This window comes from Coregonus clupeaformis, chromosome 35 (assembly GCF_020615455.1).
Source record: "Coregonus clupeaformis isolate EN_2021a chromosome 35, ASM2061545v1, whole genome shotgun sequence".
In the NCBI taxonomy this organism is placed as follows: Eukaryota; Metazoa; Chordata; class Actinopteri; order Salmoniformes; family Salmonidae; genus Coregonus; species Coregonus clupeaformis.
In genome coordinates, this window is record NC_059226.1 from 37,179,705 (window position 1) to 37,198,646 (window position 18,942).

An 18,942-nucleotide genomic window follows, 5' to 3' on the forward strand; every position below is an offset into this window, starting at 1 on the left:
TTGGTCACATGCGCCGAATACAACAGGTGCAGACATTACAGTGAAATGCTTACTTACAGCCCTTAACCAACAGTGCATTTATTTTAAACAAAAAAAGTAAGAATAAAACAACAACAAAAAAAGTGTTGAGAAAAAAAGAGCAGAAGTAAAATAAAGTGACAGTAGGGAGGCTATATATACAGGGGGGTACCGTTGCAGAGTCAATGTGCGGGGGCACCGGCTAGTTGAGGTAGTTGAGGTAATATGTACATGTGGGTAGAGTTAAAGTGACTATGCATAAATACTTAACAGAGTAGCAGTAGCGTAAAAAGGATGGGGTGGTGGGGCAGTGCAAATAGTCTGGGTAGCCATGATTAGCTGTTCAGGAGTCTTATGGCTTGGGGGTAGAAGCTGTTGAGAAGTCTTTTGGACCTAGACTTGGCACTCCGGTACCGCTTGCCGTGCGGTAGCAGAGAGAACAGTCTATGACTAGGGTGGCTGGAGTCTTTGACAATTTTGAGGGCCTTCCTCTGACACCGCCTGGTATAGAGGTCCTGGATGGCAGGAAGCTTTGCCCCAGTGATGTACTGGGCCGTACGCACTACCCTCTGTAGTGCCTTGCGGTCAGAGGCCAAGCAGTTGCCATACCAGGCGGTGATGCAACCAGTCAGGATGCTCTCGATGGTGCAGCTGTAGAATTTTTTGAGGATCTGAGGACCCATGCCAAATCTTTTTAGTCTCCTGAGGGGGAATAGGCTTTGTCGTGCCCTCTTCACGACTGTCTTGGTGTGTTTGGACCATGATAGTTCGTTGGTGATGTGGACACCAAGGAACTTGAAGCTCTCAACCTGTTCCACTACAGCCCCATCGATGAGAATGCTCAGTCCTCTTTTTTTTCCTGTAGTCCACAATCATCTCCTTTGTCTTGGTCACGTTGAGGGAGAGGTTGTTGTCCTGGCACCACACGGCCAGATCTCTGACCTCCTCCCTATAGGCTGTCTCATCGTTGTCGGTGATCAGGCCTACCACTGTTGTGTCGTCGGCAAACTTAATGATGGTGTTGGAGTCGTGCCTGGCCATGCAGTCATGGGTGAACAGAGAGTACAGGAGGGGACTGAGCACGCACCCTGAGGGGCCCCCGTGTTGAGGATCAGTGTGGCAGATGTGTTGTTACCTACCCTTACCACCTGGGGGCGGCCCGTCAGGAAGTCCAGGATCCAGTTGCAGAGGGAGGTGTTTAGTCCCAGGATCCTTAGCTTAGTGATGAGCTTAGAGGGCACTATGGTGTTGAATGCTGAGCTGTAGTCAATGAATAGCATTCTCATGTAGGTGTTCCTCTTGTCCAGGTGGGAAAGGGCAGTGTGGAGTGCGATAGAGATTGCATCATCTGTGGATCTGTTGGGGCGGTATGCAAATTGGAGTGGGTCTAGGGTTTCTGGGATTATGCTGTTGATGTGAGCCAGGACCAGTCTTTCAAAGCACTTCATGGCTACAGACGTCAGTGCTACGGGTCGGTAGTCATTTAGGCAGGTTATCTTAGAGTTCTTGGGCACGGGGACTATGGTGGTCTGCTTGAAACATGTTGGTATTACAGACTCAGTCAGGGACATGTTGAAAATGTCAGTGAAGACACTTGCCAGTTGGTCAGCACATGCTCGGAGTACACGTCCTGGTAATCCGTCTGGCCCTGCGGCCTTGTGAATGTTGACCTGCTTAAAAGTCTTACTCACATCGGCTACGGAGAGCGTGATCACATAGTCATCCGGAACAGCTGGTGCTCTCATGCATGCTTCAGTGTTGCTTGCCTCGAAGCGAGCATAGAAGTGGTTTAGCTCGTCTGGTAGGCTTGTGTCACTGGGCAGCTCGCGGCTGTGCTTCCCTTTGTAGTCTGTAATAGTTTTCAAGCCCTGCCACATCCGACGAGCGTCAGAGCCAGTGTAGTATGATTCAATCTTAGACCTGTATTGACTCTTTGCCTGTTTGATGGTTCGTCGGAGGTCATAGCGGGATTTCTTATAAGCGTCCGGGTTAGAGTCCCGTTCCTTGAAAGCGGCAGCTCTACCCTTTAGCTCAGTGCGGATGTTTACTGTAATCCATGGCTTCTGGTTGGGGTATGTACGTACGGTCACTGTGGGGACGACATCATCGATGCACTTATTGATGAAGCCAGTGACTGATGTGGTGTACTCCTCAATGCTGTCTGAAGAATCCCGGAACATGTTCCAGTCTGTGCTAGCAAAACAGTCCTGTAGCTTAGCATCTGCGTCATCTGACCACTTTTTTATTAACCGAATCACTGGTGCTTCCTGCTTCAGTTTTTGCTTATAAGCAGGAATCAGGAGGATAGAGTTATGGTCAGATTTGCCAAATTGAGGGCGAGGGAGAGCTTTGTATGCGTCTCTGTGTGTGGAGTAAAGGTGGTCTAGAGTTTTTTTCCCTCTGGTTGCACATTTAACATGCTGGTAGAAATTAGGTAGAACGGATTTAAGTTTCCCTGCATTAAAGTCCCCGGCCACTAGGAGCGCTGCATCTGGATGAGCGTTTTCCTGTTGATTAATGGCCTTGTACAACTCATTCAGTGCAATCTTAATGCCAGCATTGGTTTGTGGTGGTAAATAGACAGCTATGAAAAATATAGATGAAAACTCTCTTGGTAAATAGTGTGGTCTACAGCTTATCATAAGATACTCTACCTCAGGCGAGCAAAACCTCGAGACTTCCTTAGTATTTGATTTTGTGCACCAGCTGTTGTTTACAAATATACACAGACCGCCACCCCTTGTCTTACCCGAGTCAGCCGTTCTGTCCTGCCGATGTAGCGTATAGCCTGCTAGCTGAATGTTATCATTGTTGTCGTTCAGCCACGACTCCGTGAAACATAAGATATTACAGTTTTTAATGTCCCGTTGGTAGGATAACCGTAATCTTAAATCATCCATTTTATTCTCAAAAGCTTGAACGTTGGCTAATAGGATTGATGGAAGAGGCAGTTTACTCGCTCGCCGTCGGATCCTTACAAGGCACCCGGATCTGCGTCCGCGATATCTCCGTCTCTTCCTCACGCGAATGACGGGGATTTGGGCCTTGTCGGGTGTCTGTAGGATATCCTTCGCGGCCGCCTCGTTGAAGCAAAAATCTTCGTCCAATGCGAGGTGAGTAATCGCTGTCCTGATATCCAGAAGCTCTTTTTGGTTATAAGAGACGATGGCAGAAACATTATGTACAAAATAAATTACAAATAACGCGGAAAAACACACATAATAGTACAATTGGTTAGAGGGCTGTAAAACGGCAGCCATCTTCTCCGGCGCTATTATTGTTTATGAGTCAGATGTTGATTGCGCCACCTTGGCCAATTCCACATCGACGGGACGCGTTGACTCAGGCGGGAGGCTCGATAGGGCAATGGCCCATAATCGGCCAACCACTGAAGGCTTGGTTCCTGAATGGGACAGGTTGAGGCGCCGTGGGTTGTCTGATGCAGTGATCAGAACCATACAAGGTGCACGAGCCGGTTCCACTTCTAGGATGTATACCAGCAGATGGAAAGTTTTTTCACGATGGTGTGACACACAAGGTGTGGACCCCATGAACTGTCAGGTTGAGAGTGTGCTCTCTTTTCTGCAGTTTATGTTTGATAAGCAGAAATTGCCCTCCACCATTAGAGTGTTTGCAGCGGCAATTTCAGCTGGTCATGAGGGGTTTGGCGGAACGAACGTGTTCAGCCACCCTTTAGTGAATGCCTAGAGCCACGCTGCCCCAGTGGGATTTGGCTTTGGTACTCGAAGCGCTATGTAAGTCGCCGTTCGAGCCATTGAATCAAATACCCCTCAAGATGCTGTCTATCAAGACGGCACTGTTGCTCGCCTTGACTACCGCTAAGCGTGTCAGTGATTTGTGTGCCCTGTCGACGAGACCCGACTGCCTTGCCATTAATGGCGATCTGAGCAGAGCGATGTTACGTCCTAACCCGGCGTTTGTGCCGAAGGTTATTAGCAGTGCATATAGATCACAGACCGTGGAGTTGTGGGCTTTTTTCTCCCCCCTCCTCATGGGGAGAGGAGTGAGGAAAAGCTTCATTGTCTGTGCCCAGTGCGCGCTTTGGCGTGTTACGTTGAGCGCACAGCAGCGATTAGGTCATCGCCTCAGCTGTTTGTGTGTCACGGTGCGGCTGCATTAGGTAGACCACTTTCAAAACAGCGATTGTCTCATTGGCTTTGTGAAGGTATTGAGACAGCTTACGAGGCAGCGGGCGACAACTGCCTCAGGGTATCAGAGCTCACTCCACTCGTGGAGTAGCAGCTTCTACTGCCCTCTTCAGAAGAACAGGGGTAGAGGATATTTGTAGAGCAGCGTCATGGTAGACACCGTCTCCATTTATCCGTTTCTATCTATTAGATATGTCTTCTAACTCTTTGGCTCGATCTGTACTCAGCGTGGCTGAAGGGAGATCTTGAGCAACAAAGAGAGGAAAAAAGCAGGACCGTGGACATGGGTGTCCATCAGGCTCGCTTTGGTTAAGAAGACATATTCTGCTCTATCTATTAGATATGTCTTCTAACTCTTTGGCTCGATCGGTACTCAGCGTGGCTGAAGGGAGATCTTGAGCAAGAAAGAGTGGGAAAAAAGCAGGACTGTGGACATGGGTGTCCATCAGGTCCGCTTTGGTTAGGAAGACATATTTTTGACTGATATGTTTTCTAACTCTTTGGCTCGGTCTATACTCAGCAAAGCTGAAAGGAGATTTTGAGCCAGGAAGAGAGGATAAAGCAGGACTATGGACAGGTTCCCATCAGGTCCGCTTTGGTTAGGAAAACATGTTTTTTGATAGATAGGCTTTCTATCTCGGGCTCGATTGTACTCAGCATAGCTGAAGGGGAATCTTGAGCTGGAAGAGAGAAAAGCAGGACGATGGACACAGGTTTCTATCAGGTCCGCTTTGGATGGAAAGCATATCTTGTGGCATGACTCTTGACTGACAGGGTCAGTATAGTAGAGACATGTATTGAATTGACAGAATGTGAGGTCATCTATCTGATTGTTCAGTTTAGTATGACTTATATTTTGTTCCTGCCTACTAATCTCTGGGATTCCATTGAGTGAGTGAGGTGGTCTACTGTGCACATAATGTAGAGTGACACTTGGTGTCATTCCATTAGTGGTCGGTGGTGTTTTCACAGGATATTGAGGCACATCTATCTGCTAGTACAGATTAGTGTAGCTTCTATTCTGGTGATCTGCCCACTAGTCATTGGCATTGCCATTGAACTAGGTGGGGCGGGTCTTTAACCGATGACGCGGTATATTGTGACGCCTGTAGGGGTTTTTAGTTGCAGTACTGCGGGAATTGGTTGCGGCCATTGCTAGGCTTGACCTTTTCATTTTTAATGGGAAGTGTTAGGCTCGGCAGGGAGTACATTTTGGGAGCGCTACGCTCCGCCTTAAACCACTAGGAGCAGAGCTCCCTATGGGGCGGAGCTCCACGATATAGAACGATTAGTTACCGGAGTGTAACTCCAGTTCTATGAGTGGAGCGGAGCCCCATAGACTAAGGCCCTGCCGACCCTCTCTAGTCTCGCTGAAGATAAATATCTCGGGAGGCTGATTGAGGGGAGGTGTCCCCTCTTATAGGGACACCTGTGCTCCCATTGGCTGCAGGTGTGTGCATAATTTTGCTTCAGGCTGTTGCTGCCTTAGGGCAGAGGGTAAACCACTAGGAGCAGAGCTCCCCTATGGGGCTCCGCTCCACTCATAGAACTGGAGTTACACTCCGGTAACTAATCGATTTATTTTTGTCAACAATGGTGGGGAGTGGTGTGTGTAGGCTACAAACAGAAAATACATTTTAAAAATCACATTCTTTATTGCATTGCGATTTATTTCACCAATCAAATTCATGAAAATGTTGGGCTGTTACTGTCCAGACAACTGGTTAGCCTGGGCCCTGTTCAAAAATAGTGCACTATACAAGGAATAGGGGATGTACCATTTGGACTCAGCCTTGATAGATACAATGATATGTTGTGTTCCAGGGGATTGGCCAGCAGTATGTCTGAGAACCGGCATGTGACAGTAGGCTTCGGCCAGGGTAGTAAGGTCGGCAGTGTGCTCATGGGCAGTCAGATGACCCACATCCGAGGGGCCCCGGCTGGGCAGCGGGGTCCAGGCAAGCCCCAGTCTTTAGGCCCGAGGAATGGGCGCCTGATGCACCAGAGCACCCTGTCACTAGGGCACCCACAGGCATCTGGGACCAGCTACACAACCACACACACTCAGGTTAGTACCAATAGATGGTATTATAGAACTGTACCAGTACCACACACACGAGCAGTATGAGCACTTTTACTGTTTGAATAAAGGAACTAATATATCGGTGTGTGTGTGTCTGTCTTTTGTATGACGTGAGTGATGTCGTGAGATCCTCTTCCTGGTTCTCTCCAGAGTTACTGTGGGTGGGCAGCCGACGGCCAACCGCTGGTCTTCTTTCCCTGTGATCCCGCCTACCCCTCCCAGCACGCCGGTCAGCTGGACCTGAGTCACACATCCACCAGCCAATCACAGACACACAGCAGAGACATCCATGGCCCCAAAGACATCATCCCGGTACGACCAACTGTCAGTCTCAATGAATGAATGATCGTCAGTTGAGCTTTATTTCATTCCGTGTTGTCTCAGTGAAACACGTCAGTTAAATATAGTGACTACATGGTCATACAGGGATGTCTTCAGTACTCAATTTCACCAGTAGAGGGTGCTGTAGGCTCACATTTAGAGGAAGGAAACCACTGAATAGAATAGAACACCTCTATTCATCTCTCTCTTCCCCCCTCCCCCCTCTCTCTTCCCCCCTCCCCCTCTCTCTTCCCCCCTCCCTCCCTTCCCTACCTCTTCCCCTCCCCTCCCCTCCCTACCTCTTCCCCTCCCCTCCCTCCCCCCTCTCCCTCCCTCTTCCCCTCTCCCTCCCTCCCTCCCTCTTCCCCCCTCCCTCCCTCCCTCCCTCCCTTCCCTCCCTCCCTTCCCCCCTCCCTCCCTTCCCTCCCTCCCTCCCTCCCTCTCTCCCCCTTCCCCTCCCTCCCTCCCCCTCCCTCCCTCCTCTTCCCCCTCCCTCCCTCTTCCCCCCCCCCTCCCTCTTCCCCTCCCTCCCTCCCTCTTCCCTCCCTCTTCCCCTCCTCCCTCCCTCTTCCCCCTCCCTCTTCCCCTCCCTCCTCTTCCCCCCCCTCCCTCTTTCCCTCCCTCCCTCTTTCCCCCCTCCCTCTTCCCCTCCCTCCCTCCCTCTTTCCCCCCCCCCTCCCTCCCTCTTTCCCCCCCCCCTCCCTCTTTCCCCCCTCCCTCTTCCCTCCCTCCCTCCCCCCTCTTCCCCTCCCTCCCTCCCCCTCCCTCCCTCCCCCCCTCTTCCCTCCCTCCCTCCCCCCCTCTTCCCTCCTCCCTCCTCCCCCTCCCTCTCTTCTCTCCCTCTTCCCCTCCCCTCTCAATTACACACACACTTTCTAGGCTCTAATGTAAACCCACAGATAACACAGTTCCGTGCTAACCACAGCTGTGTGTGTCAGGTGAGGCCAGGAATCCAGCAGGTCCAGGTAAAGCTAGGAGACAGTCTGGAGAGAGAGTCCTGTGGGCTGCGCGACGCTGGGAGACGGACTGCTGTGCCCTCCGACTCAACTAAACACACAATAAAACTGTACACACACACTCTACAAATCAACGGAGCACACACACTCAAAACCAACTCTGACCGAACTGAGTGCAGTTCAGACCAACACTCAAAGACAAGACACTTAAATACTAGCAAAACCACTCAACTAACACTCCATCTCAAGTCAGAACAACTCACTGGCATAACACTACTTCAGACTAATAAACCTGCTCCCTGAAGCTCACTGTCCTGGCAGATCTGGGCTGAGTGTTAAACTGTCCTGGAGGTTACCTTTTCACTTAACCTCTACGGGATCGGTGTCCCGGATACGGGACGGTTGAGCTAACGTGCGCTAATGTGATTAGCATGACTGTTGTAAGTAACAGCAAACTTTCCAGGACATAGACATGTCTTATATGGGCAGAAAGCTTAGATTAACAATAATTTACAGTAGCTATTAGTGAAAAAATACCATGCTATTGTTTGAGAGTGCACAACAAAAAACGTATCACGGCAACTGGCTTGATACATTCACCTCTGAAGGTAAATAATGTACTTACATTCAGTAATCTTGCTCTGATTTGTCATCCTGAGGGTCCCAGAGATCAAATGTAGCATAGTTTTGTTTGATACAATTCATTTTTTATATTCAAATGTGGGAACTGGGTTCTACAGTTTGAACCCCTGCTGTCTCTGGCTCCACACCCACCCCGCCCGGCCATCTAGATGAGTGAAAGTTAGTGTATAAGCTAATGATCCATCATGTATGATTTCTGGGAGTGTGTAAACGTACATTTTGTATTACCATACCATTTTTGTATGTTCTCTATAGTTATGTACTTGAAAATGTATCAATTGACCAATTCGGCACATTTGGGCAGACTTGATACAAAATAGTCCAGTATTGCAATCTGAAACCTTGAACACACTGCTGTCATCTAGTGGCCATAATGTAAATTGCGCCTAAACTGCAATATAATATTGTGGCCTCTCTCTTGCATTTCAAAGACATAATACAAACATAACATGTTTTATTTCTTTTTTTGTTATCTTTTACCAGATCTAATGTGTTATATTCTCCTACATTAATTTCACATTTCCACAAACTTCAAAGTGTTTCCTTTCAAATGATACCAAGAATATGCATATCCTTGCTTCAGGTCCTGAGCTACTGGCAGTTAGATTTGGGTATGTCATTTCAGGCGAAAATTGAAAAAAGGGTTAGATCCTTAAGAGGTTAATAAACTAACTAATTACTGGGAACTCTGTGTGAGAAAGAATGAGTGCATAGGAGAGTGAAAGGGTGTGTGTAGCGCGAGAAAAAAAAAAGTGTGGTGAGAAAAAAAAGTGTGTGTAGCCTGAGAAAAACAGTGTGTGGTGAGAGAAAAAGTGTGTGTAGTGAGAGAAAAAAAAGTGTGTGTAGCAAGAGAGAAAAAAGTGTGTGTGTGGGGAGAGAAAGAGTGTGTTTGTGTGCGAGTGAAAAAAGTGAGCTTCTTCCACTGCCAGGAGTAGAACAGTACATCGATTATCTAACCACATCTGTCTGACAGGACATTTAAAATGGAGGTTTGGCCCTGGGGGAAACAGAGTGCTATGTACGGTATGAACATCCCTCCCTCACTTCAAGAACATTCAACACCTGAGGGGTAATACTACAAAGCAGGATCAACGAGCTAGCCGGCATCAATGTCAATTTAAAATCTGACTTTATTCATTCTTCGTAGAGAAGTCAAAAAAAACAAACAGATGAAATGGAGGCGAGGAACAGTGAGATAGGTAAAAGGACAAAAACAGACAGACCAGAGAGAGAAAGAGAGGATTGGCTTATTTACAATCATCCCCCCGACCAGAGAGACAGCGGGCCAGAGGGACAGATAAAGGGCTCTAGCAGGACCAGCTAGCAGCGTTACAGCAGTGGTTCTATAGTAGGATCAAGTCCACCTGGACTAGACACTGATCCAAGGCCAGATTGGTGTTCCTCCCCCTAAATCAGTAAGGTCATGGGGTAGGGGGCAGGTTTCGCTGATCCTAGACCTGTGTCTAAGTACGGGTCTGAAACCAGTCTCAGCTCACACCAGGGTTGAGTCTTCCAATGGCACCCTAATCCCTACGTAGTGCACTACAGAGGGAATAGGGTGCCATTTCAGACGCAGACCAGCATATTATATATATATATATATTCCAAACATCACCAGAGACTAGGCCCTCGAGTCCCAAATGGCACCCTATTCCCTAGATAGTGCACTACTTTTGACGAGAGCGTCTAAAGTAGTGCACTGTGTAGGGAATAGGGTACCATTTGGGACATCAACCCTGGGTCTGCTTCTCTACTCTAAACTCCAGTTTCTTCTCCAGTTTCAGTGCAATCTTAAAATGAGACAGAAGCAGGAATCTAAAAAGGTCAAGGAGCGGCGGCAACAGCAGCCTTCTGAAACAATACTGACACTACCTACCCATCATCAGTATGTCCATTACACCAACCATCCTCACTGGGAGACTGACTTGTATTATATATTGGTTTTGTGATGGTATTACATGTGTGGGGTGTTTGATAATAATCATACGCAATATTGCTAGAGGTTTCTGTTCAGTAGTCTTTCACTAGAGTATTACTGACAGTGACTGGCATCTTAAACACGTTCATACAGGCTCTACAGACAGACACACGTGTGTGTGTGTGTGCGTTGTAACGTTTCAGTGTGGTCTACTGGTGAACTAAAGCCCTGACCGACGTGGCGACTGACTGCATGCATGGGAGGATAGGTGGGAAAACACTTCCTGTTGAAAAACAAATCCCGCCAGGTGATTGGTTGGTTAGGTGACAGGGGTCAGAGGTCAAGGGGGGAGAGAGAGCGTGTGTAGAGTTGGTCTGAGCAGACTGAGGAAGTACACAAGTACTTAGTTGAAGCTTATTTTCTTTTACGTTCCATCTACTGGTTTCTTCTTCCTCTTTTCTCTCGTTCGTCTCGTCTCACAGATCCCCTCTTCTTCCCTTTCTTTCTATTCATTCTTCTTCTCCTTCTGTTTCAGCAGTTTGTTGATCTCTCTCTTGGCCATGCCAGCGTACTTGCTGATGACGCCATGCTGGTTCAGACCAGGAAGCAGGAGCAGGAAACTCACTGGGGACACAGGAAACACAAAGAGTCACTACATGTCCTCATGTAGTGTAGCCATGAGTGTACCAATAATATCTATTTTGGTGGGAGCAGCTGACCAATCAGACCGGTTTAACGGTCAGTCCGATTGACCAACTGTCATATTCCCTGAGCAAGGAGGACCAAACAACACAGGATACTGCTTAAAGAAGGGCTGTTTTCATTAGTGCATAATGTATCAAACCATAGCAAAAACAGCCTCTCTTATTGGACAAGCTCAGGTTAGTCCCTCCACCACTGAGCCGTTCGGTTCCTAACGGGTCTATTAAACTATACAGTGCATTCGGAAAGTATTCAGACCCCTTCACTTATGTTACATTACAGCCTTATTCTAAAATGGTTTAAAATTGTCCCCCCCCAATCTACACACAATACCCCATAATGACAAAGCTAAAACAGGTTTTTAGAAATGTTTGCAAATGTAATATCACATTTACATAAGTATTCAGACCCTTTACTCAGTACTTTGTTGAAGAACCTTTGGCAGCGATTACAGCCTCGGGTCTTCTTGGGTATGACGCTACAAGCTTGGCACACCTGTATATGGGGAGTTTCTCCCATTCTTCTCTGCAGATCCTCTCAAGCTCGGTCAGGTTGGATGGGGAGCGTCGCTGCACAGCTATTTTCAGGTCTCCAGAGATGTTTGATCAGATTCAAGTCCGGGCTCTGGCGCGACCACTCAAGGACATTCAAAGACTTGTCCCGAAGCCACTCCCGCATTGTCTTGGCTGTGTGCTTAGGGTCGTTGAGCTGTTGGAAGATGAACCTTCGCCCCAGTCTGAGGTCTGGAGCAGGTTTTCATCAAGGATTTCTCTGTACTTTGCTCTGTTAATCTTTCCCTCGATCCTGACTAGTCTTCCAGTCCCTGCCGCTGAAAAACATCCCCACAGCATGATAATGCCACCACCATGCTTCACCGTAGGGATGGTGCCAGGTTTCCTCCAGATGTGACGCTTAGCATTCAGGCCAAAGAGTTCAATCTTGGTTTCATCAGACCAGAGAATCTTGTTTCTCATGGTCTGAGAGTCCTTAGGTGCCTTTTAGCAAACTCCAAGCGGCCTGTCATGTGCCTTTTACTGAGGAGTGGCTTCCGTCTGGCCACTCTACCATAAAGGCCTAATTGGTGGAGTGCTGCAGAGATGGTTGTCCTTCTGAAAGGTTCTCCCATCTCCACAGAGGAACTCTTGAGCTCTGTCAGAGTGACCATCGGGTTCTTGGTCACCTCCCTGACCAAGGCCCTTCTCCCCCGATTGCTCAGTTTGGCCGGGCGGCCAGCTCTAGGAAGAGTCCTGGTGATTCCAAACTTCTTCCATTTAAGAATGATGGAGGCCACTGTGTTCTTGGGGACCTTCAATGCTGCAGAAATGTTTTAGTACCCTTCCCCAGATCTGTGCCTCAACACAATCCTGTCTCGGAGCACTACGGACAATTCCTTCGACCTCATGGCTTGGTTTTTGCTCTGACATGCACTGTCAACTGTGGGACCTTATAGACAGGTGTGTGCCTTTCTAAATCATTTCCAATCAATTGAATTGACCACAGGTGGACTCCAATCAAGTTGTAGAAACATCAAGGAAGATCAATGGAAACAGGATGCACCTGAGCTCATAAAGGGTCGGAATACTCATGTAAATAAGGTATGTTTTTTTTTTTATAAATTAGCAAAAATGTATTAAAAACTTTTCACTTTGTCATTATTGGGTATTGTGTATAGAGATTGACGAGGAAAACAAATAATGTAATTAATTTTAGAATAAGGCTGTAACGTAACAGTGTGGAAAAAGTCAAGGGGTCTAAATACTTTCTGAATGCACATCTATAAAACAATCCACCTACTCCACGTTTACCGGAACAATGTCTCACCACATTTAAACAAGTCAGGATTCTGGAGGAGAGTTACTCTGTCTGGCAAACTGGGGGGGAAAAAAAAAATAGACTAGGTTTGCCTCCCAAACGGCACACTATTCCCTATGTAGTGCACTACTTTTGACCAGAGCCCTATGGGGTTCCCCTAATAGGGTTCCATTTGGGACTCATTATGATATATAACCCTTTCTCTAAGCAGTATGGGGCCCTTGTGCTTGTCTGTTATAGCTTCTCAGTCAGACCAATAATTAGCCAAAGTCTCCGATGATGTTTGGAATATATATAGCTAATGCTGGGTCTCAGTTTGAAATCGCACCCTATTCCCTATATAGTGCACTATCCCTATAGGCCCTGGTCAAAAAGTAGAACACTATATAGTGAATAGGGTGCCAATCAATACTTGTTGTGCTGGCCTGGTATGCAAAGACATTTAACAAACAAATGTATAAACCAAGTAACATTTGCGTCAGATTTGACTCATGTTGGGAAACATCCATAAACTGACAGGCTGTGTATCCAAAATGGTGCCCTATTCCCTATGTAGTGCACTACTTTAGACCAGGACCTATAGAGAACAGGATGCCGTTTGGGACACGGCCAAGGAGATACACTCCACTTCCCTTATTGCCAACCTTTGTACATCCTTCCTATGTAGTCACTTCTCTAGTGGGGTCAGGTGGTTTAACTGTCATAATCTGTACTATACCAGCAGGAGAAACCAGAAGAGAGAGCAGCTACTGCTTGTATTAACCTGATTGGACCAGAATACCAGAAGAACATCAGGACTTTGTGAAATAATGCAGCAATGAGTAAGCTACAGTACTGGAACCCTTTGGCCGAGTTAGCCATTAGCCCAGGTGGGTTTAGTACAGGTTGGCCGAGTTAGCCATTAGCCCAGGTGGGTTTAGTACAGGTTGGCCGAGTTAGCCATTAGCCCAGGTGGGTTTAGTACAGGTTGGCCGAGTACAGGTAGGTAGTGTCTTCAGAAAGTATTCATACCCCTTGACTTATTCCACATTTTGTTGTGTCTACACACAATACCCCATAATGAGAAAATGAAAACATGTTTTTAGTCATGTTTACAAATGTATAAAAATGAAATACAGAAATCTCATTTACATAAGTATTCACACCCCTGAGTCAATAGACGTTAGAATCACCTTTGGCAGAGATGACAGCTGTGAGTCTTTCTGGGCAAGTCTAAGAGCTTTGTACACCTGGACCCATTATTATTTTCAAAATTCTTCAAGCTCTGTCAAATTGGTTGTTTATCATTGCTAGACAACCATTTCAAGTCTTGCTATAGTTTTGACTTAAATCTGCTTGAAAATCTAACTGCCACTCAGGAACATTCACCGTATTCTTAGTAAGAAACTCCAGTGTAGATTTGGCCTTGTGTTTTAGGTTATTGTCCTGCTGAAAGGTGAATTAATCTCTCAGTGTCTGGTGGAAAGCAGACTGAACCAGGTTTTCCCTCTAGGATTTTGCCTGTGCTTAGCTCCATTCAGTTTATTTTTTAATCCAGAAAAACTCCCCAGTACTTAACGATTACAAGCATACCCATAACATGATGCAGCCACCACTATGCTTGAACATATGGAGAGTGGTACTCAGTAATGTGTTGTATTGGATTTGCCCCAAACATCACATTTTTTGCATTATTACTTCAGTGGCTTGTTTTGGGGCAAATCAGGCTACCTTCTTTTCACCTCTGTCAATTAGGTTAGTATTGTGGAGTAACTACAATGTTGTTGATCCATCCTCAGTTTACTCCTATCACAGCCATTAAACTAACTGTTTTAAAGTCACCATTGGCATGGTGAAATCCCTGAGCGGTTTCCTTCCTCTCCTGCAACTGAGTTAGGAAGGACGCCTGTATCTTTGTAGTGACTGGGTGTATTGATACACCATCCAAAGTGTAATTAATAACTTCACCATGCTCAAAAACGGGACATTCAATGTCAGCTTTTTTTTTAACCCATCTACCAATAGGTGCCCTTCTTTATGAGGCATTGGAAAACCTCCCTTGTCTTTGTGTTTGAAATTCACTGCTCGACTGAGGGACCTTGCAGATAATTGTATGTAATAGATTAGGTAGTCATTCAAAAATCCCATTAAACACTATTATTGCACACCGAGTGAGTCCATGCAACTTGTGACTTGTTAAGCACATTTTTACTCCTAAACTTTAGGCTTGCCATAACAAAGGGGTTGAATACCTATTGACTAAAGACATTTCCGCTTTTCATTTTAATAAATGTGCCCCCCCCAAAAAACTACATAATTCCACTTTGACATTATGGGGTACTGTGTGTAGATCAGTGACACAAAATCTCAATTTAATCCAGTCAAGGTGTGTGAATACTTTCTGAAGGCACTGTAAGTAGGGTACAGGTAGGATGGTAGGGTACAGGTAGGATGGTAGGGTACAGGTAGGATGGTAGGGTACAGGTAGGATGGTAGGGTACAGGTAGGATGGTAGGGTACAGGTTGGGAGGTGGGGTGGTACAGGTAGGGAGGTAGGGTGGTACAGATAGGGAGGTGGGGTGGTACAGGTAGGGAGGTGGGGTGGTACAGATAGGGAGGTGGGGTGGTACAGGTAGGGAGGTGGGGTGGTACAGATAGGGAGGTGGGGTGGTACAGGTAGGACGGTAGGGTACAGGTTGGGAGGTGGGGTGGTACAGGTAGGGAGGTAGGGTACAGGTAGGGAGGTGGGGTGGTAGGGTACAGGTAGGACGGTAGGGTACAGGTTGGGAGGTGGGGTGGTACAGGTGGGGAGGTAGGGTGGTACAGGTGGGGAGGTAGGGGTGGTACAGGTAGGGAGGTGGGGTGGTACAGGTAGGGAGGTGGGGTGGTACAGATAGGGAGGTGGGGTGGTACAGGTAGGGAGGTGGGGTACAGGTAGGGAGGTGGTACAGGTAGGTAGGTAGGGTGGTACAGGTTGGGAGGTGGGGTGGTACAGGTTGGGAGGTGGGGTGGTACAGGTAGGGAGGTGGTACAGGTAGGGAGGTAGGGTGGTACAGGTAGGGAGGTGGGGTGGTACAGGTAGGGAGGTAGGGTGGTACAGGTAGGGAGGTGGGGTGGTACAGGTAGGGAGGTGGTACAGGTAGGGAGGTGGGGTGGTACAGGTAGGGAGGTGGGGTGGTACAGGTAGGGTGGTACAGGTAGGGAGGTGGGGTGGTACAGGTAGGGAGGTGGGGTGGTACAGGTAGGGAGGTGGGGTAGAGGTAGGAGGTGGTACAGATAGGGAGGTGGGGTGGTACAGGTAGGGAGGTGGGGTGGTACAGATAGGGAGGTGGGGTGGTACAGGTAGGGAGGTGGTACAGGTAGGGAGGTGGGGTGGTACAGGTAGGGAGGTGGTACAGGTAGGGAGGTGGGGTGGTACAGGTAGGGAGGTAGGGTGGTACAGGTAGGGAGGTGGTACAGGTAGGGAGGTGGTACAGGTAGGGAGGTAGGGTGGTACAGGTAGGGAGGTGGGGTGGTACAGGTAGGGAGGTGGGGTGGTACAGGTAGGGAGGTGGGGTGGTACAGGTAGGGAGGTGGGGTGGTACAGGTAGGGTGGTGGGGTGGTACAGGTAGGGAGGTGGGGTGGTACAGGTAGGGTGGTGGGGTGGTACAGGTAGGGAGGTACAGGTAGGGAGGTAGGGTGGTACAGGTAGGGAGGTGGTACAGGTAGGGAGGTGGGGTGGTACAGGTAGGGAGGTGGGGGTGGTACAGGTAGGGAGGTAGGGGTGGTACAGGTAGGGAGGTGGTACAGGTAGGGGAGGTGGGGTAGAGGTAGGGAGGTGGTACAGATAGGGAGGTGGGTAGAGGTAGGGAGGTGGTACAGATAGGGAGGTGGGGTGGTACAGGTAGGGAGGTGGTACAGGTAGGGAGGTGGGGTGGTACAGGTTGGGAGGTGGGGTGGTACAGGTAGGGAGGTGGGGTGGTACAGGTAGGGAGGTGGGGTGGTACAGGTAGGGAGGTGGTACAGGTAGGGAGGTGGTACAGGTAGGGAGGTGGGTACAGGTAGGGAGGTGGGGTGGTACAGGTAGGGAGGTGGTACAGGTAGGGAGGTAGGGTGGTACAGGTAGGGAGGTGGGGTGGTACAGGTAGGGAGGTAGGGTGGTACAGGTAGGGAGGTGGTACAGGTTGGGAGGTGGTACAGGTAGGAGGTGGTACAGGTAGGAGGTGGTTCAGGTAGGGAGGTGGGGTGGTACAGGTAGGGAGGTGGGGTGGTACAGGTAGGGAGGTGGCAGGTAGGAGGTGGTACAGGTAGGGAGGTGGGGTGGTACAGGTAGGGAGGTGGGGTGGTACAGGTAGGGAGGTGGGGTGGTACAGGTAGGGAGGTGGGGTGGTACAGATAGGGAGGTGGGGTGGTACAGATAGGGAGGTGGGGTGGTACAGGTAGGGAGGTGGGGTGGTACAGGTAGGGAGGTGGTACAGGTAGGGAGGTGGTACAGGTAGGGAGGTGGTACAGGTAGGGAGGTGGTACAGGTAGGGAGGTGGGGTGGTACAGGTAGGGAGGTGGTACAGGTAGGGAGGTGGTACAGGTAGGGAGGTGGTACAGGTAGGGAGGTGGGGTGGTACAGGTAGGGAGGTGGGGTGGTACAGGTAGGGAGGTGGTACAGGTAGGGAGTGGTACAGGTAGGGAGGTGGGGTGGTACAGGTAGGGAGGTAGGGGTGGTACAGGTAGGGAGGTGGGGTGGTACAGGTAGGGAGGTAGGGTGGTACAGGTTGGGAGGTGGGGTGGTACAGGTAGGGAGGTAGGGTGGTACAGGTAGGGAGGTGGGGTGGTACAGGTAGGGAGGTGGTACAGGTAGGGAGGTGGTACAGGTAGGGAGGTGGTACAGGTAGGGAGGTAGGGTGGTACAGGTTGGGAGGTAGGGTGGTACAGGTTGGGAGGGGACAGGCAGGTGTTGGTACGTACCAATCAGGTAGGTGAGGAAAAGGTTGTGGACCTGCTGTCCCATCCAGGCCACCGTCACCAGACTGCTGATCACCGACGCAAAGTACTGTGGGAAGACAACCAGAAGTGACATCACTACAGGTTAAACCAGAAACAGATGCAGCTTGGCGTTGACGGGAGAGACCAACCCATTGGTTGACTTCCTGCCCGACTACGTTGCAGACACATGCCAGATCTCAGAACGCCTGGATAGGTAGTTAACATTTTAACTAACCACGTCATAATGCCCCGCCCCCTTTGTTTTCCCCCCGTTGGGACACAGGCAGGAGGTGAAGAGGAAGATTACATGAGAACAGAAGAAACATCCATCTGAGCTGTGCTACACTGACGTCTGTAGCCATGAAGTGCTTTGAAAGGCTGGTCATGGCTCACATCAACAGCATTATCCCAGAAACCCTAGACCCACTCCAATTTGCATACCGCCCCAACAGATCCACAGATGATGCAATCTCTATTGCACTCCACACTGCCCTTTCCCACCTGGACAAGAGGAACACCTACGTGAGAATGCTATTCATTGACTACAGCTCAGCATTCAACACCATAGTGCCCTCTAAGCTCATCACTAAGCTAAGGATCCTGGGACTAAACACCTCCCTCTGCAACTGGATCCTGGACTTCCTGACGGGCCGCCCCCAGGTGGTAAGGGTAGGTAACAACACATCTGCCACACTGATCCTCAACACGGGGGCCCCTCAGGGGTGCGTGCTCAGTCCCATCCTGTACTCTCTGTTCACCCATGACTGCATGGCCAGGCACGACTCCAACACCATCATTAAGTTTGCCGACGACACAACAGTGGTAGGCCTGATCACCGACAACGAAGAGACAGCCTATAGGGAGGAGGTCAGAGACCTGGCCGTGTGGTGCCAGGACAACAACCTCTCCCTCAACGTGACCAAGACAAAGGAGATGATTGTGGACTACAGGAAAAAAAAAGAGGACTGAGCACGCCCCCATTCTCATCGACGGGGCTGTAGTGGAACAGGTTGAGAGCTTCAAGTTCCTTGGTGTCCACATCACCAACGAACTATCATGGTCCAAACACACCAAGACAGTCGTGAAGAGGGCACGACAAAGCCTATTCCCCCTCAGGAGACTGAAAAGATTTGGCATGGGTCCTCAGATCCTCAAAAAATTATACAGCTGCACCATCGAGAGCATCCTGACTGGTTGCATCACCGCCTGGTATGGCAACTGCTTGGCCTCCGACCGCAAGGCACTACAGAGGGTAGTGCGTACGGCCCAGTACATCACTGGGGCCAAGCTTCCTGCCATCCAGGACCTCTATACCAGGCGGTGTCAGAGGAAGGCCCTCAAAATTGTCAAAGACTCCAGCCACCCTAGTCATAGACTGTTCT

The 18,942-nt window shown here is 49.0% G+C and overlaps 1 protein-coding gene across 1 annotated transcript in view; it reads right to left on the minus strand.

The window, feature by feature from the left end:
- Nucleotides 1-9,301: 9,301 nt before the first annotated feature.
- Nucleotides 9,302-18,942, minus strand: part of LOC121551685 (ADP-ribosylation factor-like protein 6-interacting protein 1) — a 29,292-nt gene continuing 19,651 nt past the window's right edge. Inside the window, exons 5-6 of the mRNA XM_041864400.2 lie at nucleotides 17,543-17,627; nucleotides 9,302-10,731 (exon numbers count right to left, since the gene is read on the minus strand). Coding sequence (XP_041720334.2) covers nucleotides 10,613-10,731; nucleotides 17,543-17,627 — 204 coding nt within the window. The 3' untranslated portion in view covers nucleotides 9,302-10,612. The remainder of the gene's footprint in view (nucleotides 10,732-17,542; nucleotides 17,628-18,942) is intronic.